This window comes from Helianthus annuus, chromosome 15 (genome assembly GCF_002127325.2).
Source record: "Helianthus annuus cultivar XRQ/B chromosome 15, HanXRQr2.0-SUNRISE, whole genome shotgun sequence".
Lineage (NCBI taxonomy): Eukaryota > Viridiplantae > Streptophyta > Magnoliopsida > Asterales > Asteraceae > Helianthus > Helianthus annuus.
Window position 1 is genome coordinate 29,083,733 of NC_035447.2, and position 21,416 is coordinate 29,105,148.

Genomic DNA, 21,416 nt, shown 5'->3' on the forward strand with positions numbered 1-21,416 from the left:
GGAGCTGATAAGAGAATCCATTCTTTTGGAATTTTGAAACCGGGTTTCAGCACGTAACATCCATTTCCATCAAAGTGTACTGAAAACTGTTTATCACAGATTTGTGAAACGCTAAGAAGATTGTGATCAAGTTGTTGCACAAAGTTGATCTTGTCAAAGCTTACAACCCCGTTGGATATCATTCCTTCACCAGTAATATATCCGCCTTTATCTCCAGCAAAAGCAATTGTAGGTCCGTTTGCGGATCGTCGGACGACAATGATTTCTTGTTTCGGGTGCCGAAACGAGTGCGGAATCCCCGTTACGACAAAAACCGAGCGAGAGATAAACAATACGCAAAGATATCAACGATTAACAAGTACGTGTATTGATTTCGACAAAGTTTAGTTACATAAAATGATACAATACGAAACAACTAAACTTTCGGTTATCTCAAACTGTGTTCTCATTTCTCTTAGTTCTGTCTGAATATATATATATAGCCACAGCAACACATAACATGACGAAACAGAACAGGGACTCGGCGAAACACAAAAATCATTCATCAAAGTCGACGAAACAAGTGTGTTGGAGGGATGTCGTGGCTCAATCCGAATCACGTCGAGTCGAGTCGCGTCCACAAATATGTATCAACAAGAGCTCCACTTATTAGGGGGTATTAGGTTATATATAGCTTTAGCCTATAGAACGTTGAGAGAGAAATTTAGAATTTGAACAAGTTGAAATGGCCGATCCTTGTCCCTTTTATAGCTGAGACAGAGGTCTCTTGCGCCCTGCGAGAGCCTCTTGTTCTTCCTTCGCGGCCCGCGAGGAACCGTAGGGCGGTTTTAGGGTTGGTGAGTCACAGGGTAGAGTCGACACGTGTCGTGACACGTGGCAGCAAGGGTGTCCGGTAAGTAACAAGTTGTCGCGCCCCGCAACAGAGCTTGTGATCTTGTTCGGGGCCCGGGAGCGACAATAATTATTGTTTTTATTTGATTTTTCTTAATATTAATGTTATTCGAGTCTGTTTCCCACATACAGGGTGTATCTAGGAGCGTTTAGGGGTGTTTCTCGAGGGTTGTTTGTCACACCCCCAAAATCCACCTGCGGATAACACCCGCTTTGAGGGCGTGACTGACCAGGATCCAACCACCAATTATACTAAGCATTGGTTAATAGTAAAGTAAAATGTTATCTCGAGTAGTTTAGCAACATCTTAGCTTAAGTTTGATAGTAAGTTTAAACAAAACAGCGGAAGCATAAACCAAATAGTTTTAAAAGATAGTTCATGGTTCAAGATAAATAAAACCCAACACACGGGTTTTGACGATCACTACACATTCCCAAGCAGCCGCTCCTCAGTCACTGGTTACCTGCAAAGCATGCAGTAAGGGGTCAACAATAATGCTGAGTGAGTTCACTAGTAGTCCAGTTTTAAATACCAAAAACTTGTTTCACCAGTTAATTTATCCGTTTATACATGCCGTGGGGAGCTACCCCAAAAGTTAGCGACTAAACTGTTTTTCCAATACCGAACACTAGGTAACCGTTTGCGTTTCCGCAGGATGCCCCGATGTCAATGTTCTATCATCATTGACGGATGCCTGAGTACATTAGTTCACGACCGATCCCATACCATGGCACGGTGTGAGGTTGGTAAAACCTAAATAGCGCTATCAACTAATAACCCGTTCGCCTGGCCCCGGCGACTAATCGGTATTATGTAGTAGGGACTTGAGTGATAGAGTTGCGTTTAGTGCCGTTTGGTTGCATTTCGTATAAACAGTAATTAACTAAAAGGTTTCCCAATGACAAGGGAAGGAAAAGTAAGTTTGTTCCCAGTAACTAGGGAAGGAATGTAAATGGTATCCCCTTTACAAGGGGATAGGGTTGTTTTAGCCTCGTGTCCCAAACCACCGGGACGCATGCTTTTAAGTTGTGAACTCACCTTGGGTTGCTCGATAGATTATTTTACCCGGTCAAGTATGTTGGTCACCACGTCCTAGCATGGTTACCAAGTATGGGTCAAGTTGGGTGCAAATAAACACATAGCGAACACGTATGGCAAGCATGTATAAACACTTAGCATGCATACAAACAACGAACAGTTGGGTTATTGGGTCAGCCCTAAACACACAATCAGTAGTAACAACATGTAGCCCAGTCAACAGAAAGCCCAACAGTCAAAGCCCAATAACACCAAAATAGCCCAGTCGAGACAAGGGTGGTTGCGACTCGCAACCGAGGTCTCGGTTTATCACGTTTTGGTTACGACTTAGCAGCAATGGTTACGACTCGCAACCGGATTCGACACGCGTTGATTGCGACTCGCAACTGGGAGGTCTCGACAAAGCTTGATGTGTTCTCGAGTCGCAACCAAAGGTTGCGACTCGCAACCGTGATTACGTGCACAGCAATCATCTAGAACCTGCAATATGTACTGACCAATAGGATTGTATTTTCATGAAACAGTGTACTATACCCACTAAACATGTCTGTTTGTCTATTTTGTGTCTAAATCGGATCAAACAAAGCATATTCAAAATATTTAAGTGGCATTCAAGCTGTTCATCATATTCAAATAACATTCAAACCACATTCATCAATAAACAACCCAAAATTTATGTATAAACCCTCTAACCAAACCCTTAATATCATTCGGATAACAAAAACCATTCAACCCAAACAATATAACATATCCTTTATTAACATGATCCGAAACATATAACAATAATCGATCTAACCAAACATCTAACCAAACATTGTAACAACCGGAAAGCACTCTATTTTCTCAAACAAGAGTAACAATCAACAATATCAACTAAATAACCAATAATCATGCAAACATTTCAAGGCAATTTATCATCATTATGTAACAAAACACCTAGTGAACATAATAACACTAACCGATTCAAGTGAGACACCAAGGTGTTCAAGTTGGTGCAAGGATGAAGCCTTCGAGTGATGATTCCGAGTTCGAACCGAGGGTGCTCTTGATGTTGGTTGATCCGAGAGGGAGAAGGAAGGAGAGGAAGGTGATCTTGGTTAGGGTTTTAGGGTTTTAGTGAGAGGTAGAGAGTGTGAGAGAAAATGTTGCAAAATGGTAAAATGGTGAGGGTTGGCCGGTATATATATCGAGTGGGTCAAGGGCTCACAAATGTTGTCCTTGGTGGTCGGCCCAACCGGCCCAACTGTTACTGTTTACTCGAGACCGAGCATGGTCTCGAGTCGGGTCCGTAGTCTCGGTTCACTAGAAGTTATACACACATACATACACATATAAATATATATATATATATATATATATATATATATATATATATACACTTTACACATAATCGCAGAAATTTCATAGTTCTCATTTAATAAAATATGTACACGCAAAGTTACATCAGTAAGGTTGTCCGGGAAAACCCGAGGTGTCACATTATCCCCAAGTTTTAGGAACTTTCGTCCCGAAAGTTAAGGCAGCCACTGTCAAGCTAGTGTAAGTGAAAGCGTTTCAACGGGGTGTCACATCATCCCCCGTTAGTTTGGAATTTCGTCCCGAAATTCGGTTGTAGCTTCAGTGCTGGGGTTTTCGTTTGGGAACAACTGGGGATACTTGTGCCTCATCTGGTCTTCCCGCTCCCAGGTATACTCTGGGCCACGTCGCGAGTTCCAACGGACTCGTACGAGAGGTATCTGGCTACGTTTGAGGGTTTTGATCTCTCGATCCGTGATCTCAATCGGTTCCTCAGTAAAGTGTAGCTGTTCATCGATAGTTAGTTCCTTGAAAGGAATTACGAGCGTTTCATCTGACAGACACTTCTTCAGATTGGATACGTGAAATACGTTGTGTACCGCACTCAGTTCTTCAGGCAGGTTCAATCTATAAGCAACCTTACCGATTTTCTCGGTAATTTCGAATGGTCCGATATATCGCGGATTAAGCTTGCCCCGTTTACCAAAGCGGACTACACCCTTCCAGGGTGAGACTTTAAGTAGAACCCGGTCACCGACCTGGAATTCTAGTGGTTTCCTACGCTTATCAGCGTAACTCTTCTGACGGTCACGAGCTGCCGCCATGCGTTGTCTGATCTGGGCAATCTTTTCCGTTGTATCTACCACCATCTCTGGGCCCGTGATTTGACTATCACCGATTTCTGCCCAGCAAAGAGGTGACCGGCATTTACGACCGTACAATGCCTCAAAAGGTGCTGCCTGAATACTAGTGTGGTAGCTGTTGTTGTAGGAGAACTCTACTAGCGGTAGATGCTTCTCCCAGTTCTTGCCAAAATCGATCACACACGCTCTAAGCATGTCTTCTAGGGTTTGGATGGTGCGTTCAGACTGTCCATCCGTTTGCGGGTGATAAGCGGTGCTCATGTCCAAACGTGAGCCAAAGGATTTGTGCATAGCTTGCCACAATTCCGAAGTAAAACGAGCGTCTCGGTCGGAAATAATTGAGGTTGGCACCCCGTGCCTCGAAACTACTTCCTTTAAGTAAATCTCCGCCAAAGTAGAAAACTTGTCTGTTTCTTTAATAGCCAGAAAGTGTGCGGACTTGGTCAATCGATCTACTATTACCCAAATAGTATCATTTCCGCGTTGAGACCTAGGTAGCCCTGTAACAAAATCCATGGAAATTTGCTCCCATTTCCATTTCGGGATTTCTGGTTGTTGAAGTAGGCCTGCTGGCTTCTGGTATTCTGTCTTGACTCTTGCGCAAGTCAAACATTTGCTGACGTATGTTGCTATGTGGGCCTTCATGCCAGGCCACCAATATGTAGTCTTCAAGTCGTGGTACATCTTGTCCGAACCAGGATGTACTGAGTAGCGGGACTTGTGGGCTTCGTCCATCACGAGTTCACGTAAATCTCCATAGAGTGGAACCCAAATGCGCCCTGTTACATAGTAAGCGCCATCTTCCTTCTGTTCTAGTCGCTGCCTCGACCCTCGCAGAGACTCAGCCCTGATGTTTTCCGGTTTCAATGCTTCGACTTGAGCAATTCGGATCTGGGTAGGGAGGTTAGACTGGATGGTAAGTTGCAATGCTCGCACGCGCTTTGGTATAGTGTCCTTTCGGCTGAGGGCGTCTGCCACGACATTGGCCTTGCCCGGATGGTACTTGATGACGCATTCGTAATCATTCAAGAGTTCGACCCAGCGGCGCTGTCGCATGTTCAATTCCTTTTGCCTAAAGATATGCTCGAGACTCCTGTGATCGGTGTAAATAGTGCACTTGGTACCGTACAGGTAATGTCTCCATATCTTAAGAGCAAAGATCACTGCTCCCAGTTCCAAATCATGCGTAGTGTAGTTTCTTTCATGCGTCTTGAGTTGTCGTGAGGCGTAGGCAATAACTTTCTCGCGTTGCATTAACACGCAACCGAGCCCATGGATAGACGCATCGCAGTAAACTACAAAGTCGTCAGTGCCTTCAGGCAACGAGAGAATAGGAGCGCTACAGAGGTTATCCTTTAGCCTCTGAAAGGCCGACTCCTGAGCTTCATTCCACTTGTAAACAATGCCTTTCTGAGTAAAAGTCGTGAGGGGTTGTGCAACCTTTGAGAATCCTTGAATGAATCTGCGGTAGTAACCTGCCAATCCCAAGAATTGGCGAACTTCGGTTGGAGTCTTGGGTGTAGGCCAATTCTTTATCGAGTCGATCTTAGCGGGGTCGACGTGAATTCCGTCCTTGTTGACCACATGCCCAAGGAAATGTACCTCTCGTAGCCAAAAGTCGCACTTCGAGAACTTGGCGTACAACTGCTCATTGCGTATGAGTTCGAGGATAAGGCGTAGGTGTCGTTCATGCTCTTCTTGACTTTTCGAGTAAATCAGGATGTCGTCGATAAACACAATCACGAATTTGTCGAGGTAAGGCTTGCACACTCGGTTCATGAGGTCCATGAAAACCGCAGGTGCGTTAGTCATTCCAAAAGGCATAACGAGGAACTCATAATGACCATAACGAGTTCTGAATGCAGTCTTAGAGATGTCTTCACTACGAACTCTCAGCTGATGATAGCCTGATCGCAGGTCAATCTTAGAATAGTAGCTCGATCCTTGCAACTGATCGAATAGGTCGTCGATACGCGGGAGAGGGTAACGATTCTTGATGGTGACCTTGTTCAACTCACGGTAGTCGATGCACATTCGGAATGTGCCATCCTTCTTCTTGACAAATAGTACTGGGGCTCCCCAGGGTGATGAACTAGGACGGATAAACCCTTTATCCAAAAGTTCCTGTAGTTGCGTAGAGAGTTCTTTCAGTTCTGCAGGGGCTAGACGGTACGGTGCACGAGCTATGGGTGCTGCTCCGGGAGCTAGCTCGATTTGGAATTCGACCTGACGGTGGGGAGGGAGTCCGGGTAGTTCCTCAGGAAATACCTCGGGATAATCACGTACTACAGGAAAATCTTCAATCCTCTTTTCCTTTTCGTGGGTGTCGGTGACGAGTGCTAGGATAGCGGTGTGCCCTTTTTGTAAACACTTCTGGGCTTTCAGGAGCGAGATAATGCCTGTGACTTCTCCACCTTTGTTGCCTTGAACGATGAGGGGTTGGCCAGAACGGCGAGGAATACGAACCGCTTTCTCTTGACAGAGGATCTCAGCGCGATGTTTGGATAACCAATCCATACCAATGACGACGTCGAAGCTTCCAAGCTTGACAGGGAAAAGATCGATACTAAACGTGTGACCAGACATTTCTAGCGTGCAGTCGTGGATCACGTGTGTGGCTTCGATGTTCCTACCATTAGCTATCTCGACGACGTGCTTAGAACTTAATAACGCAGGCGGATGCTTAAGTTTCTTACTAATGCGAAGGGATACATAACTGGCATCGGCACCGGAATCAAATAACACAGAAACATAACGATCATCAAGTAGGAACTTACCCGCCACGACGTTGGGATCGTTCCTTGCTTCTCCAGCTCCAATCACGAAAGCTCTTCCCCTTGCACCATTTCCAACATTGTTGTTTTGCTCATTGTTCCCAGCTCCCTGGTTGTTGTTGCGATTCTGATTCAGTTCAGGGCAATCCTTTCGCATGTGCCTTGTTGCCCCACATTTAAAACATGCTCGGTTGTTTCCCTGCTGCTGTTGTTGTTGGGGTTGTTGCTGATTCTGCCTTGCTGGGAACTGACTTCTACAATCCTTGGCTTCGTGCCCCATCTTGTGGCATCGCTGACACTGACCCTTGTTGCATGCCCCATTGTGGTGCCTGTTACACTTGTTGCACTTAGGGTAGCTTCCCCGGTAGCCACCCTGTTGCGGAGTGCCCTTGTTGTTGTCAGTTTTCCTTTGCTGAGCTGGGGCCTGAGTAGAGTTAGCATCCTTGCCCTGATTTCCATCCCACTTTCGTTTGCCATCACTGGAAGTTCCTTCCGCAGCACTGATCCTTTTGGGCAACCTGCCCTCTTCCACAGCCTGGTTAGTGAGTTTGTGGGCAAGACGGACCACAGGCTGTATGGTAGTGAGGTTGGCCGAGGTTACATGGCTCCTGATTTCTGGGACTAAGCCTTTGATGTACAATTCGATCCTTCGGTACATGGGTCGGGACATGTTTGGGCAAAGAGCAGCATAGTCGTTGGACAGCTTGGTGTAGGTCTCAATCTCTGACCCAACCATCTTGAGTTCATAGTACTCGTCCTCGAGTTTGTGGATGTCGTCCCTGTGACAGTACTCTTCCTTGATCATATCCTTGAAATCTTCCCATGCAGTAGCGTTAGCAGTCTCCAAACCAAGCATTTGAATTTGCGCCTTCCACCATGAAAGTGCGCTTCCCTCAAGAGTACCAGTAGCAAACTTCACCCAATTAGCAGGGGGACACTCGCAGAAAGCGAAGACAGCTTCGACCTTCTCGATCCAGTGCAGGAGACCTATGGCACCCTCAGTGCCACTGAATGGAAGAGGCTTGCAATCCATGAAGGTCTTGAAGGTACAGACACGTGGTTGCACAGGCGCAGGCTGACCTGTTGTGAGGAGTGAAGCGAAATAGGTTTAGAGGCGAAACGACGATGTGGTGGTAGGATCTAAACATCCTAAAACAACGAGCTTACCTATAGGGTGAGCTGCGAAAGCTGCAGCCACCGTGTTGAGCAGGTTAGTGAACTGAGCCTGAGTCATGTTGACGTTTCCTCGTCCGCGTCCACTCATTGTCTTCATAACCAGAAAACACAGTATGAGTGTGGTGTCGTAATATAGCGAGAATGAGATAGAAGAAGGGAGGCGTATCTATCTAATCAGGCAAACTAGTACGTATAGTAAAGCAGAAAGCATAAGACAAATAAGCAAGTAAATATGGGTCCGAGCTATGAGGTCAGATAAGTCGAGCCTTGCACTTGGAGTGTAGTGTCGTCACGAGTCACGGGTTATAGTCTGGTTTTTCTCAAAAAGATGTTCCCCTTTTTAAAACCAAGTTCACTATAACCAATGGCTCTGATACCAATATGTCACACCCCCAAAATCCACCTGCGGATAACACCCGCTTTGAGGGCGTGACTGACCAGGATCCAACCACCAATTATACTAAGCATTGGTTAATAGTAAAGTAAAATGTTATCTCGAGTAGTTTAGCAACATCTTAGCTTAAGTTTGATAGTAAGTTTAAACAAAACAGCGGAAGCATAAACCAAATAGTTTTAAAAGATAGTTCATGGTTCAAGATAAATAAAACCCAACACACGGGTTTTGACGATCACTACACATTCCCAAGCAGCCGCTCCTCAGTCACTGGTTACCTGCAAAGCATGCAGTAAGGGGTCAACAATAATGCTGAGTGAGTTCACTAGTAGTCCAGTTTTAAATACCAAAAACTTGTTTCACCAGTTAATTTATCCGTTTATACATGCCGTGGGGAGCTACCCCAAAAGTTAGCGACTAAACTGTTTTTCCAATACCGAACACTAGGTAACCGTTTGCGTTTCCGCAGGATGCCCCGATGTCAATGTTCTATCATCATTGACGGATGCCTGAGTACATTAGTTCACGACCGATCCCATACCATGGCACGGTGTGAGGTTGGTAAAACCTAAATAGCGCTATCAACTAATAACCCGTTCGCCTGGCCCCGGCGACTAATCGGTATTATGTAGTAGGGACTTGAGTGATAGAGTTGCGTTTAGTGCCGTTTGGTTGCATTTCGTATAAACAGTAATTAACTAAATGGTTTCCCAATGACAAGGGAAGGAAAAGTAAGTTTGTTCCCAGTAACTAGGGAAGGAATGTAAATGGTATCCCCTTTACAAGGGGATAGGGTTGTTTTAGCCTCGTGTCCCAAACCACCGGGACGCATGCTTTTAAGTTGTGAACTCACCTTGGGTTGCTCGATAGATTATTTTACCCGGTCAAGTATGTTGGTCACCACGTCCTAGCATGGTTACCAAGTATGGGTCAAGTTGGGTGCAAATAAACACATAGCGAACACGTATGGCAAGCATGTATAAACACTTAGCATGCATACAAACAACGAACAGTTGGGTTATTGGGTCAGCCCTAAACACACAATCAGTAGTAACAACATGTAGCCCAGTCAACAGAAAGCCCAACAGTCAAAGCCCAATAACACCAAAATAGCCCAGTCGAGACAAGGGTGGTTGCGACTCGCAACCGAGGTTACGACTCGCAACCGAGGTCTCGGTTTATCACGTTTTGGTTACGACTTAGCAGCAATGGTTACGACTCGCAACCGGATTCGACACGCGTTGATTGCGACTCGCAACTGGGAGGTCTCGACAAAGCTTGATGTGTTCTCGAGTCGCAACCAAAGGTTGCGACTCGCAACCGTGATTACGTGCACACCAATCATCTAGAACCTGCAATATGTACTGACCAATAGGATTGTATTTTCATGAAACAGTGTACTATACCCACTAAACATGTCTGTTTGTCTATTTTGTGTCTAAATCGGATCAAACAAAGCATATTCAAAATATTTAAGTGGCATTCAAGCTGTTCATCATATTCAAATAACATTCTAACCACATTCATCAATAAACAACCCAAAATTTATGTATAAACCCTCTAACCAAACCCTTAATATCATTCGGATAACAAAAACCATTCAACCCAAACAATATAACATATCCTTTATTAACATGATCCGAAACATATAACAATAATCGATCTAACCAAACATCTAACCAAACATTGTAACAACCGGAAAGCACTCTATTTTCTCAAACAAGAGTAACAATCAACAATATCAACTAAATAACCAATAATCACGCAAACATTTCAAGGCAATTTATCATCATTATGTAACAAAACACCTAGTGAACATAATAACACTAACCGATTCAAGTGAGACACCAAGGTGTTCAAGTTGGTGCAAGGATGAAGCCTTCGAGTGATGATTCCGAGTTCGAACCGAGGGTGCTCTTGATGTTGGTTGATCCGAGAGGGAGAAGGAAGGAGAGGGAGGTGATCTTGGTTAGGGTTTTAGGGTTTTAGTGAGAGGTAGAGAGTGTGAGAGAAAATGTTGCAAAATGGTAAAATGGTGAGGGTTGGCCGGTATATATATCGAGTGGGTCAAGGGCTCACAAATGTTGTCCTTGGTGGTCGGCCCAACCGGCCCAACTGTTACTGTTTACTCGAGACCGAGCATGGTCTCGAGTCGGGTCCGTAGTCTCGGTTCACTAGAAGTTATACACACATACATACATATATAAATATATATATATATATACACTTTACACATAATCGCAGAAATTTCATAGTTCTCATTTAATAAAATATGTACACGCAAAGTTACATCAGTAAGGTTGTCCGGGAAAACCCGAGGTGTCACATTGTTATACATTGATCATATCGGTGATGGTTTTATGTTATTTACTTTAATCTTTCAATATAATTGGTGGCTTGAATCCTGGGCAGTCGCACGCCTCGCGGTAGTACTCCGCATGTGGAATTTGAGGGTGTGACAATCTGGATTTTTTTTTTATAAATAAGGGCCTTTGTATAATAAGTTTAAAACCCAATTAAAAGTATTATAAAAAAGGCCCAAAGTTTTATAAACCCAACTAACAAGCCCACCCCAAAGACACAAGTGGCTAATAAACAAAAGTTTTTGAAAATTATAACCCAATTGTTATGTGGGAAAATAGAACGTCGACTTGGGGCCTGGGGGATTCACGTTCAGTCATTCATCATCATCAGACGATAGACATCAGACGACGATTCATCATCATCGCAACATAGGAGGATTTATAGGTCCAAATCGAGTGAAAAATCAAGGATATCATCATCAACATCGACAAAGGAGGTGTTTCAAAGGGTGAATCTAGGGTTTTGTGGGGTTGATAATCTTGAGATTGAGGTATAAAATTCTTATAATTTTTTTTAATTTTAGAATTCTTATAATTCTATTTTTGTTAGTTTGTTTTATTAATTTCATAACAGTTATCGTTGTATTTATATATTTGATTGAATGATTGATGAGTTTATATTATATGAAGATTTGCGAATAGGGCCCAAATTTTTTATCTCGAACAGGGATAATTTTTTTTTGATTTTCGAAGACAGTCATGCAGTAACACACAGATAAGGAAAATACGTCTTTAAGATAAAAGTTATTATAAATGAGCAGGTCGTCATGGTATTTTCGAATGTTGAATAAGATAAACATACTAATACATGCACTTCAAATGGGTTAATGCGGCATTCTTTTATGGGGATACAGAAACGGAGTTGTGGATTTTTTGGGTTCGGAAGACGTATGATGTTGCGGGATACTGACAAGATTGTCCTTACCGGTGTTTGATTCCATTTTCGTGGCAATGTATTCTCCAAATTTTCCTATAGAATTAAAAGAAAGTTGATGATACTCCAAAATAACCTAATATAACCAGCTAGTTAGTGGGATCTACTTAAACTTTACAAAACATGCCTTGTTAGTAGGAAACCCACGCGATATTGCAGTGAACAATTATTTACAACATGGTACTCAATTTCAGTTAATTTATCAATCATCTCGTTATACATTGTATAGTATTTATGTTAGTGGGAATTACTCGCGCATTGCGGTGGAGATTCGGTTAAGTAATAACTGATTAACCGATGATCATCAGTCAAGTAATAACCCATTAACCAAAAATTGTGGATCAGTTTTGGTAATGGGGTATGTCATAACCGAATTAGCCGAAGAAAATGTCATTAGGATGACTTGTTGATTCATATGATCCAGTGTTCAACTTACGAAATGATATAATTGTAATTTTAAGTTCATGTCATATAGTGTAGGTCCGGCTAGGGGAGGATCTAGTCGCCTAATCCTTGTGTACAAACCAACCCGGTTGTGCGGAATCCAACCGAGATAGCAAACCGAGATCGAACACGACAAAGATAATCACGAGATACAAGACACGAAGATTCAATGATTAACACCCTTGTATTAATACTTGAAAATCTGTTACAGCTCAATGTTTACAAATGCTCTCTGTAAACTCTCTCTAGTTCTCTCGTGTGTGTGTTCTGTTTGCTCTCCTTGTTCTCTAGTCTATTTATAGTCACACAGTAACAAACCATCACGAAACGGACTCGGCGAAACAAAATATCAGCGACGAAAGTGAATCAAGTCGACGAAACAACTCTTGTTTCGTCGACATCCTTCTGTTTCGCCGTAATGGGCTTAGGCCCAACAGTGAAGGCCCATTTGCTTCGTGTTTCGCCGATCTTGATTTCAGCCCAAGTGTTTGTTTCATCAGTCTTGTTTCAGCCCGGGGACTAAGTTCACAGCCCTTTGATATCTTGGCCCGCTTGTGATCTTGAATCACACGACGGAGGAATGTCGTTGCTCAAGCCGAGTCGTGTCGAGTCGAGTCGCGTCCACATATCATGTATCAACATATAGGTTGTACTTGAACATTAGAGTAATCGTAATTAATATAACCAAATATTCTATATAATCTAAGTTTAATGTTCCTATGACCCACTTTGCAAGGTTTAAGTTGTTATAATACACACATATACACTTCATGTCAACAAAAAACCAATGTGCCATCGGTTAGTTTGAAGTACAGAAATAAATGAATTCAGCTCAAATTATTTTGGTTAAAAGAGATTTAACAAAAGTGTAGATAAAGATGAACTAATTGCCCTAACTTTCTTTTGGTTAATTTGCTTTTTTAGTATTATATATTTTTTTCACTTGATAATAACAAATTACAAACATATGGCAAGGTAAACGGGGAACAAGCTGCGCCACAACCCCCTTTTGAATTGCAAAACCGATCCTACTAAAGACGCAACAACCCTTAAGGGTTGAGAGATACTATTCACAAGGCCGGTAGCATTTCGCTATGGGTCTTTGTTGAGTAATAAAAGTTTGCATTACCTTTCAAAAAAAAATAAATTGTCCTAACAAAAGTTTATTAATTTAAAACAAGCTTCATTACGAGTCAAATGAGCGGTTTACTAATGGACGATGCTTACCAGTAGCATTATTGTAGAAAACAATTATCCAAAAAAGATGACTCAGAACTGCATCTTCTTTTCAGAATATGCAATATGCTATCTACATAGCAAGGATGAACCTAATTATTTGAATTAGTTGACCTTGAGAAATAATATATCAAATAAGTATTTAAAATAAAATCTTCAAGATTTATTGCAATTCATATAAATCATCATAGCTTTAAAGAATAAAAAAAGAAATATACTATACTTTGAAATCTTAGGCGTCCCACATAGGAGGAAAAAGTAAAATATGCAAGGGTAGTTAGATACAATCATACAGGGAAGGAAGAGAGTGCAACATGCTAAAAAAAGAAAACTTATGAGGAACAACTTTGTATCAAATGGATACAGATGGCATAGATGTAAACAACATTTATGATCTGCGAAAGTGAGCTACATCTGAAGTTGCTTTTATTTTGGAATCCGTGGTAGTTACTTCACTGCAACGTTGTTCAAGAATACTAAAGTTGTTGGTACAACTTCTTTATAACTTTTTTGGAGTTCGGATTCAAAATAATCACGTACATAATCGAAGCCAATTTGGGATTTATATTTTTCTTCATCAAATCCATCTTTGACAAGGTCCTTCATCAGATAGATTTTTTCATTAAAAGGTGAAAACATAAATTTCTATACAAGAATAACCGTAAACTAAGCTCATATGGTAAATCGATTATATACATCAGCACCGTAAAGATCTAAGAATCTGAGATGGGCCATAAGTGACAAATTTTATATGCTCCATGTGTAAAGCCAAACAAAATAAATGAATTATTCATAACTCACATTGTTCCAACAATACGTAAGTGAGTTTTTTTTTTTTTTTTTTTTTTTTTTTTTGAAAGGAAAACTTCATTAAAAAAGCCGAACCCGAAAACCGGGACGGACAAACAACTACAAAACTACATATTCACAAATTTACACCAATCCCCCCATTCAAAACTACCTTTCTTAGCTCTATATTTGTACCAAAAAAAGCCAACAACCCTTATTTCGTTAAAACCTCTTCAATACTACTTCTTATGCCATTAAATCTCAATTTGTTTCTGGCCTTCCACAAGACCCAACTTGTCGTAAGCACAATACCATGAATTGCGTTTCGCTCTGACTGCCTCTTATCTCCCACATTATGCACCTGAAGCAAATCTCTAAACGAAAAGATAAAAAATCTCGGAATTCGGCACCAAAAACTGATTTTCTTCCACACACCCAAAGCAAACGACCACGCCGAGAAGATATGCATCACCGAATCGAAACCCTCATTGCAAAAGTTACACATGTCATCGATCACCGTTATACCCCTTGTTTGGAGAGCCTCAACCGTGGCAATCCTATCCAAATCAGCACGCCAAGAAAAATTTTACATTTTTTGGGGACAATTCAACAAGTTACCTTGGAAGTGCATGAAACTTTAGGCTATTGAGACCAAAGCACTTGATGATTACATGCTCCAAGTCCCTATCCATTTATCTTGATGCACCTACATAATCAATCACCCAAATATAAAATATATATATATATATATATATATATATATATATATATATATATATATATATATATATATATATATATATATATATATATATATTAGATAACTTTTGAAGATGTAGAAGCATTAATATGTTGAGATATTGGAACCTACATATAATAATACTTCAAAATAACATACTGAGTGATATCCAGATGTCCATGAAAGGGTGTTAATTAATCCCATGAACCTAGTTCTTTAATAAATGCATTTATTTATATACACAGAATTCACATTATCTAAATCTTGACTCGTTTGATCAAGACTAATTGCTATCAAAGCCTATCAATTACCAAGTACCAACACAGGTATCATGCACGACATCCCCCTGTAGGATCGATATTCGACCTAAATGAGTCGGTTTGAGTCAAATCTAAGTCACTAGAGAGGCGAAAACAATCTAGTAACTGAGAATCGCTGTTAGAATGTGAGTAGAAGCAGAGAAATACACTTTAAACTGATTTTCCATTGATTTTAGACGTGAATACACAGAGAGAATTTTGGCAGCACTTCGTGTCAAATTCCAGAACTGTTGCAAATGGAAAACCCAACACCCTATCCATTCTACACGAAATGACACATTCCATTCTGCACGAAATGGCAAAGTCCATTTCGTGCGAAATGACATAGCAAAATCCATTTCGTGCGAAATGGCTTACAACACAAATAAACTTAACTTTTACACTTTACACCCCTATTACAAGCTACCGACATGACCTAGACTGTTGACGTAGGCGATAGACATTGTGTATCAACAAACTCCCCCTTGGATATTGTCGGAGTCTTCAGTCAGGTTGTCTTCAAAAAACTTTCTTCACAGGGACTTGAACTTTTCCTCCCTCTGCTTTGGCTTTCTCTTCAACAAACTCTTCAGTTTTTCATTCTCTTTAGTAGCTTTAAGCTTTTCTTCAGCTTGCATCTTCATCCATTTACCTCTAAGCCCTTCACGTTCCTTCCTTCCTTTCTCAGCTTTCAGAGCCTCTTCTTTCTCAATCTTTCTCCACTTAGACATCCAAGCATTTTCAGAATTGATCCCTTTCTGAAAACATATTGTTGCCACTTTCTGAAACTGCAATGCTTGGTCTTTGTCTTCAGCTTTGTATCCGATCTTGTTAACAAATAAGCACTCAATGTCTTTTGCAGAGCAGTTGACAATCCACATCGGATCATACAAGTGAATATATCTAACTTCATTCTCCACTCTGTATGTGATCACAGCTTCCGTTGACATGCAACTGTATACCCAACATAAGAACCCTTCGTAAAAACCCTGTTCCATTTTCGGCAACGGAATATTCTTTATCACCCTGGGCTTCTTTATCTTCAAGATCGTTTCTTCTATGCCTGTGACTGGATCCACCTGCTTCACTTTCTTCGGGTAATGTGGCTTCCAGTCTTTAAAATCTTTAAACGCTTCGAACTTCATCAAACCCCAGGTAGGCATATCACGTTCCCTGATAGGATACGTTAATGTTCTAACCTTGGGAAGTTCTTCTACGTCCCACCATGGTAAATACATGATGTCTTGAATGTAAGCAAAATACTGAACTCCATACTCTCTTCTGATCGCATACGCATTCACCTGCGGCAGATACCCCCAGCTGATTATATCTCCAAGTGAAACTTCTATGTCTTTCTTGTAAAACTTCAGCGGTCTCTTGAACTTTCTCTCAATATCTTTCTTAAACCAGTTTTTGCGTTCTTTTCGTCTTTCTTCCTTTGACATTTCATCAAAACTTTTATTCTTTATACTTTTCGCGACCTTTCTTTGTAACTCATCTTCATTAGCTTGACTGAAGAACTCAGCAAGCGTCGGAAAGTTAGACGTATCAACATTCACATCAGATTGTTCTTCGTTACTACAATCTTCAACTTCAACTCTGTCGTAGATATCAGCATCCTCCACATACTTATACTGATACTCAGGCTGCTGATTGATGTCGAACTAGTTCAATTCTTCTTCAAGATCAAACTTGAATTCATTTTCATCAACATGAGTCAACTTTATGATCTCTACTAAGTTGTAAGTATGCAAGTATTCTCCTTCCTCTACGTTGTGTTCAAGACGAAGAATTAATCTTGAACAATGATCATCACTTTCATCAGCTTTCTCAGCATCACTATGCTCCTCCTCACTTCCAGCATTCTCAGGTTCTTCATTAGCATCATCATAAAGATAATCATCAACATTTTCTTCAGTAGACGCTTCAGTAACTTTGATTCCTGTAGAACCTTGATCGTCGTCATCATTTCCATCATCATCATCCTACTTGCAGAATAAACATCGTCTGCATCATCTTTCATAACTTCATCATCTTCCTCATCATCATCTTCGTCGTCATCATCTTCTTCATCGTCATACTCACCAGAAATAGATGATATTGGGCAAACATTAAGAATAGACTTTTCAGGATCTATTATTGGTTCAGACACCACAATTTCCCTTTCACTTACTTCAACAGCACCTTCAATCGGAACACCTTTGCCTTTGTTTTTCATTTTAGCTTCAATCGCAGCTTTACGACGTGCCCTAACTTCTTCAACCTCGATCTCTTCAAATATTTGTTCAACAGGCTTCCCGATCAAATTCTCCAATACTTTATTCATCATATACATCTCATGCTCTTTCTTTATGTTGTTAGCCTCCAATTCTTTGTTTTTCAGCTTGAAGTATTCATTTTGTTCATCTCTCCGAGCTTTTTCTTCTTCTAACTCAGCAATTCGTACTTTAAGAATATCAATGTCAGCTTGATCAGCTTCAACTCATTTCAACAGAGATGAGTTTTCAGCTTCAACCGTCTTGACACGCTTTTCCAGCTTTTTCTTATCAGCTAACACATCTTCTACTTTCTTTTCTAACTTCTTCACAAGCTCGTCATTCACAAAACTGAAATCTCCAATTTCTTCAAGACCAATATTCTCCAGAACTTGTGGAAAATCTTTAAAACCGGAAGAACCAGGAGTTGTTTGTACTTGTGGTTGTGTGGTTGGAGGTGTTTGTAGAATATGTTATGAGATGATAACAGGTTGTTCATGTGTAGGTGTAGAAATGCGAAGTTGTGGTGGTGATGATGGTGGTTGTTGTGGTGGTGGTGATGGTGGTTGTTGTGGTGGTGATTGATGTAATGGTGATGGTTGTTTTTGAGGTTCAGCTTGTGGTGGAGGTGATGGTGGTTGATTTTGTGGTTCTGATGTAGGTTTTGGTTTCATCAAGATTTTCAATTTTCTCACTTTGGGAGATACAACACGTTTCCTTGCATTAGATTTCTTCCTATCTTCAGAAGGCGGTGTTTGAACTTCTTGAACATGTTCCAGTGATGGAATGTACAAATCATCATTGTCATCTCCACTTCTTTTTCTCTTTTTCTGTTTTTCTTGATTTTTTATATCAGACATTACTTTTCTCCAACGGTCAGTTTCATCAATCTCTGAATCAGATGAGCTTTCTTCTTCATCAGTACCTTCTTCACCAGCTGCTTTCTCGGTTTCTGAACCATAATCAATATTTTTCAATATTTGTTCAGTCTCAAGAGATACTGGGTCTTGTTCCCTTTCAGCATCAGCTAATGCTTCATCTTCCTCTTCCTCTGGTTCATTAACCAGCATTGTTTTAACAACTTTCTTTTGACGTTTCTTTTTAGGTTGTGAAGATGAACCTTCTTCTGCTTGTGCTTTCGGAGTTGTCTTTCTACTCCTTTTCTTCTTTCAAAAACCACTCATTTCTCGTTTCTTTGAATTCTGCTAACTTTGTTAACTCATCTGCTGCAGTCTTTTCTTTCATTTCTTCATCATTTCTCCATTTTAGATGATTGATGATTAACTGGATCTGGATCTACGTAGTTAGCATCTTTGATGAATCCAAAGAATTCTACCTTTGTTTTTGACTCTGGATGCTTTTTGTGATACCTGGATAGTATGATCAACGTATCGTTATCCATGTGATACAACGCCAGTAAATTACTGCCTGATGTAATGTTTTCTTTCATGTAATGGAAAATGATTTTTGAAAAGTTTTATTTTTTGTTCAGGACTAATGCAGTCACCATACACATATGGTAATCTCGCATCACATCATATCCTCCCTTTCGATGACTGAGAGCGTGAACCACTGAATGGATGAAAAATTTGTAAGGCTTTGAGAAAAAAGCTTTCAGATAGTTTACACTGTTCAATGGGCCACTATAACCCATCCTCAACATGCATCCCTTAACCATTCTTTCTGGAAACTTCGTTGGTGAATTTTCATCATCCGAAAAATCTAACACTTCAAAGAACGAGTTGTTCTATAATGACTATCTTCATCATACTTGGCATTTTTCCAGAAACGTTCAATGTGAGATCTGAAAACATTATGTTGATTCGTCAATGCCTTCTGGATTGGTAAACGCTTCATAAATTCCAGAATTTCCTTGAAAACAACCATCTTTGGAAGCTTTTCATCATAAACACAACAGATGTTATGTGATGGATCAAATTCAACATTTGAAGCCTGAAATATACAGCAGAAACACAAGTTAAAACAATTTGAACAATTTTCAAAACAAACATCATTCACACGAAATGGCATTTCAAGCGAGATGGACCATTTCATGCGATTTGACATTTTAAACGAAATGATGCAATTTCAAACGAGATGAATTTCAAGCGGAATGGCCAGTTACAAACGATTTGGCTTTCAAACGAAATGGCTAGTTCAAGCGAAATGGCCATTTCGCATGATATGGAAACATTCAAAACTGTGTGCCATTTCGCACGAAATGCATCGTCATTTTGTTTGAATCTACATTCATGAACAATGAAATTACGGATTTCAAATCTTGATTTTATGATGAAATTGAAACCCAAAATATGTTCTTTGTCAGATTCCGAGTACATGGGTGTGTTTATTATTCATTTTGATACACAAATTCATCTTAGATCTGAGTTTAAAGTTCCAGATCTACCGAGTTCATGCGAAACCAGACTTCTGGTTCAAATTGAAACCCTAAATCATATTTTCAATACATTCCGAACATACTGATTTGATTTTTGTTGATTTTAGACCATTAAACAAACCTAAATCTAAGATTTAAGTTCTGTTCTTCCGGGTTTCATGCGATATCGACAAATCTGATACAAATTGACATCAATCCTCACCTTTCCCATGTTATAAGTTGTACCCACCAACTTATAAACAGATTACGAACAACAAATACTCAAGAACCAGGCTTGAAATCGGTGAAAATGGTGTATCGTTTGAAATCGCCTTTGACAGGGTGTTTGATGCGGAATGGAGAAGATGATGTTTCAAGCGGTATGGGACCCTATTTATAGACATGTCCATTTCGTGTGAAATGGACATTCAGGCAGTGTGACATTCTCAAGCGAAATGAACATTTGAAACGATATGGCCATTTCGTTTGAATTTTCAATTTTTCAAAATTTTTCAAATTTTTATCTTTTTGATTATTTTTGAATTTTAACCATCACACCCAGTTAACCAAGTCCAAGTTAATGACCCTGGTCAACTGTTTAGCCTGCCAAGTCCAAGTTAATGACCTTGGCTGACCAATTTATGAACTTGCTGACTTTTTTTAAATAGATTTAAGTTCAAATTAATGAACTTTTAAACATTTCGAGCAATTTCCAACACCTTTTCACAAACTTTTGCTTATCTAACCCTCATGATCCAACTTGTTTAGCATTGTAAGACTTTGATCATCAGATCCCCAACGTTCGTTGTCGAAAATAAGATGAAAAATCAAATCTTTTTGGATTTTGTAATATTTTGCTAAACAAACAGAAAGTCTTTTTGGATTTTGATAAACAATAAACTATACACACATATTTTTGATGAGCGTGTTAGAGGATCATATCAGCTTCTGACAAGATACAAGTACCGTTAAGCTTTGATTTCATACTAAGCATTAAACAATTCACAGTGATTGCCGATATACTGATCCACTTTAAATTTTCACACAAATTTCAATTTGTTCAAGATACGAATTAAGTATTTTAAAGACTTGACTTATACGCGTGTGCCACCTCAGAATATACTCCCTTATCCAGACCACTATATTCAGTCTTACTGGTGAGTGTACACTAATGATATCTGTAATGGGTGAATGCGAGGCCATGAGTGCTCAGGCTAGAACTTCCGTTCAATCAGAGAGATGATGGCTCGACTTTAGGTGGGTTCCCTTTGGAATCTTCTTTTGAACAGCACATGTTTAGCATTTTTCAATGTTTCATCATTTTTTATGCTGAGGGGAGGCTTTATGAATAAAGCAGTGTAGAGTATTATACGAGGACTAGGCTATTGCTTCCGAAAAATCAGAAGTCCTGGTATAATACCCCAGATATCATCACGTACAAAGACCTAGTATGTCAGAAATAGAGTCTTTCAAACAGGATTTCAGGGGTTACCTATATATCCGAGAGATGTTCCCCACGTAAAAGCAAGTTGTGATTTTTGTTTATA

General features: G+C 40.3%; 1 protein-coding gene across 1 annotated transcript; it reads right to left on the reverse strand.

Moving 5' to 3' along the window:
- Positions 1-15,770: 15,770 nt before the first annotated feature.
- LOC110913494 (myb-like protein X) lies at positions 15,771-18,562 on the reverse strand. Its single transcript, XM_022158319.1, has 5 exons — positions 18,205-18,562; positions 17,764-17,895; positions 17,348-17,712; positions 16,930-17,222; positions 15,771-16,836 (listed from the first exon to the last, which is right to left on the reverse strand). The coding sequence occupies exons 1-5, from the start codon at positions 18,560-18,562 to the stop codon at positions 15,771-15,773; spliced, it is 2,214 nt and encodes a 737-aa protein (XP_022014011.1).
- Positions 18,563-21,416: the final 2,854 nt, after the last annotated feature.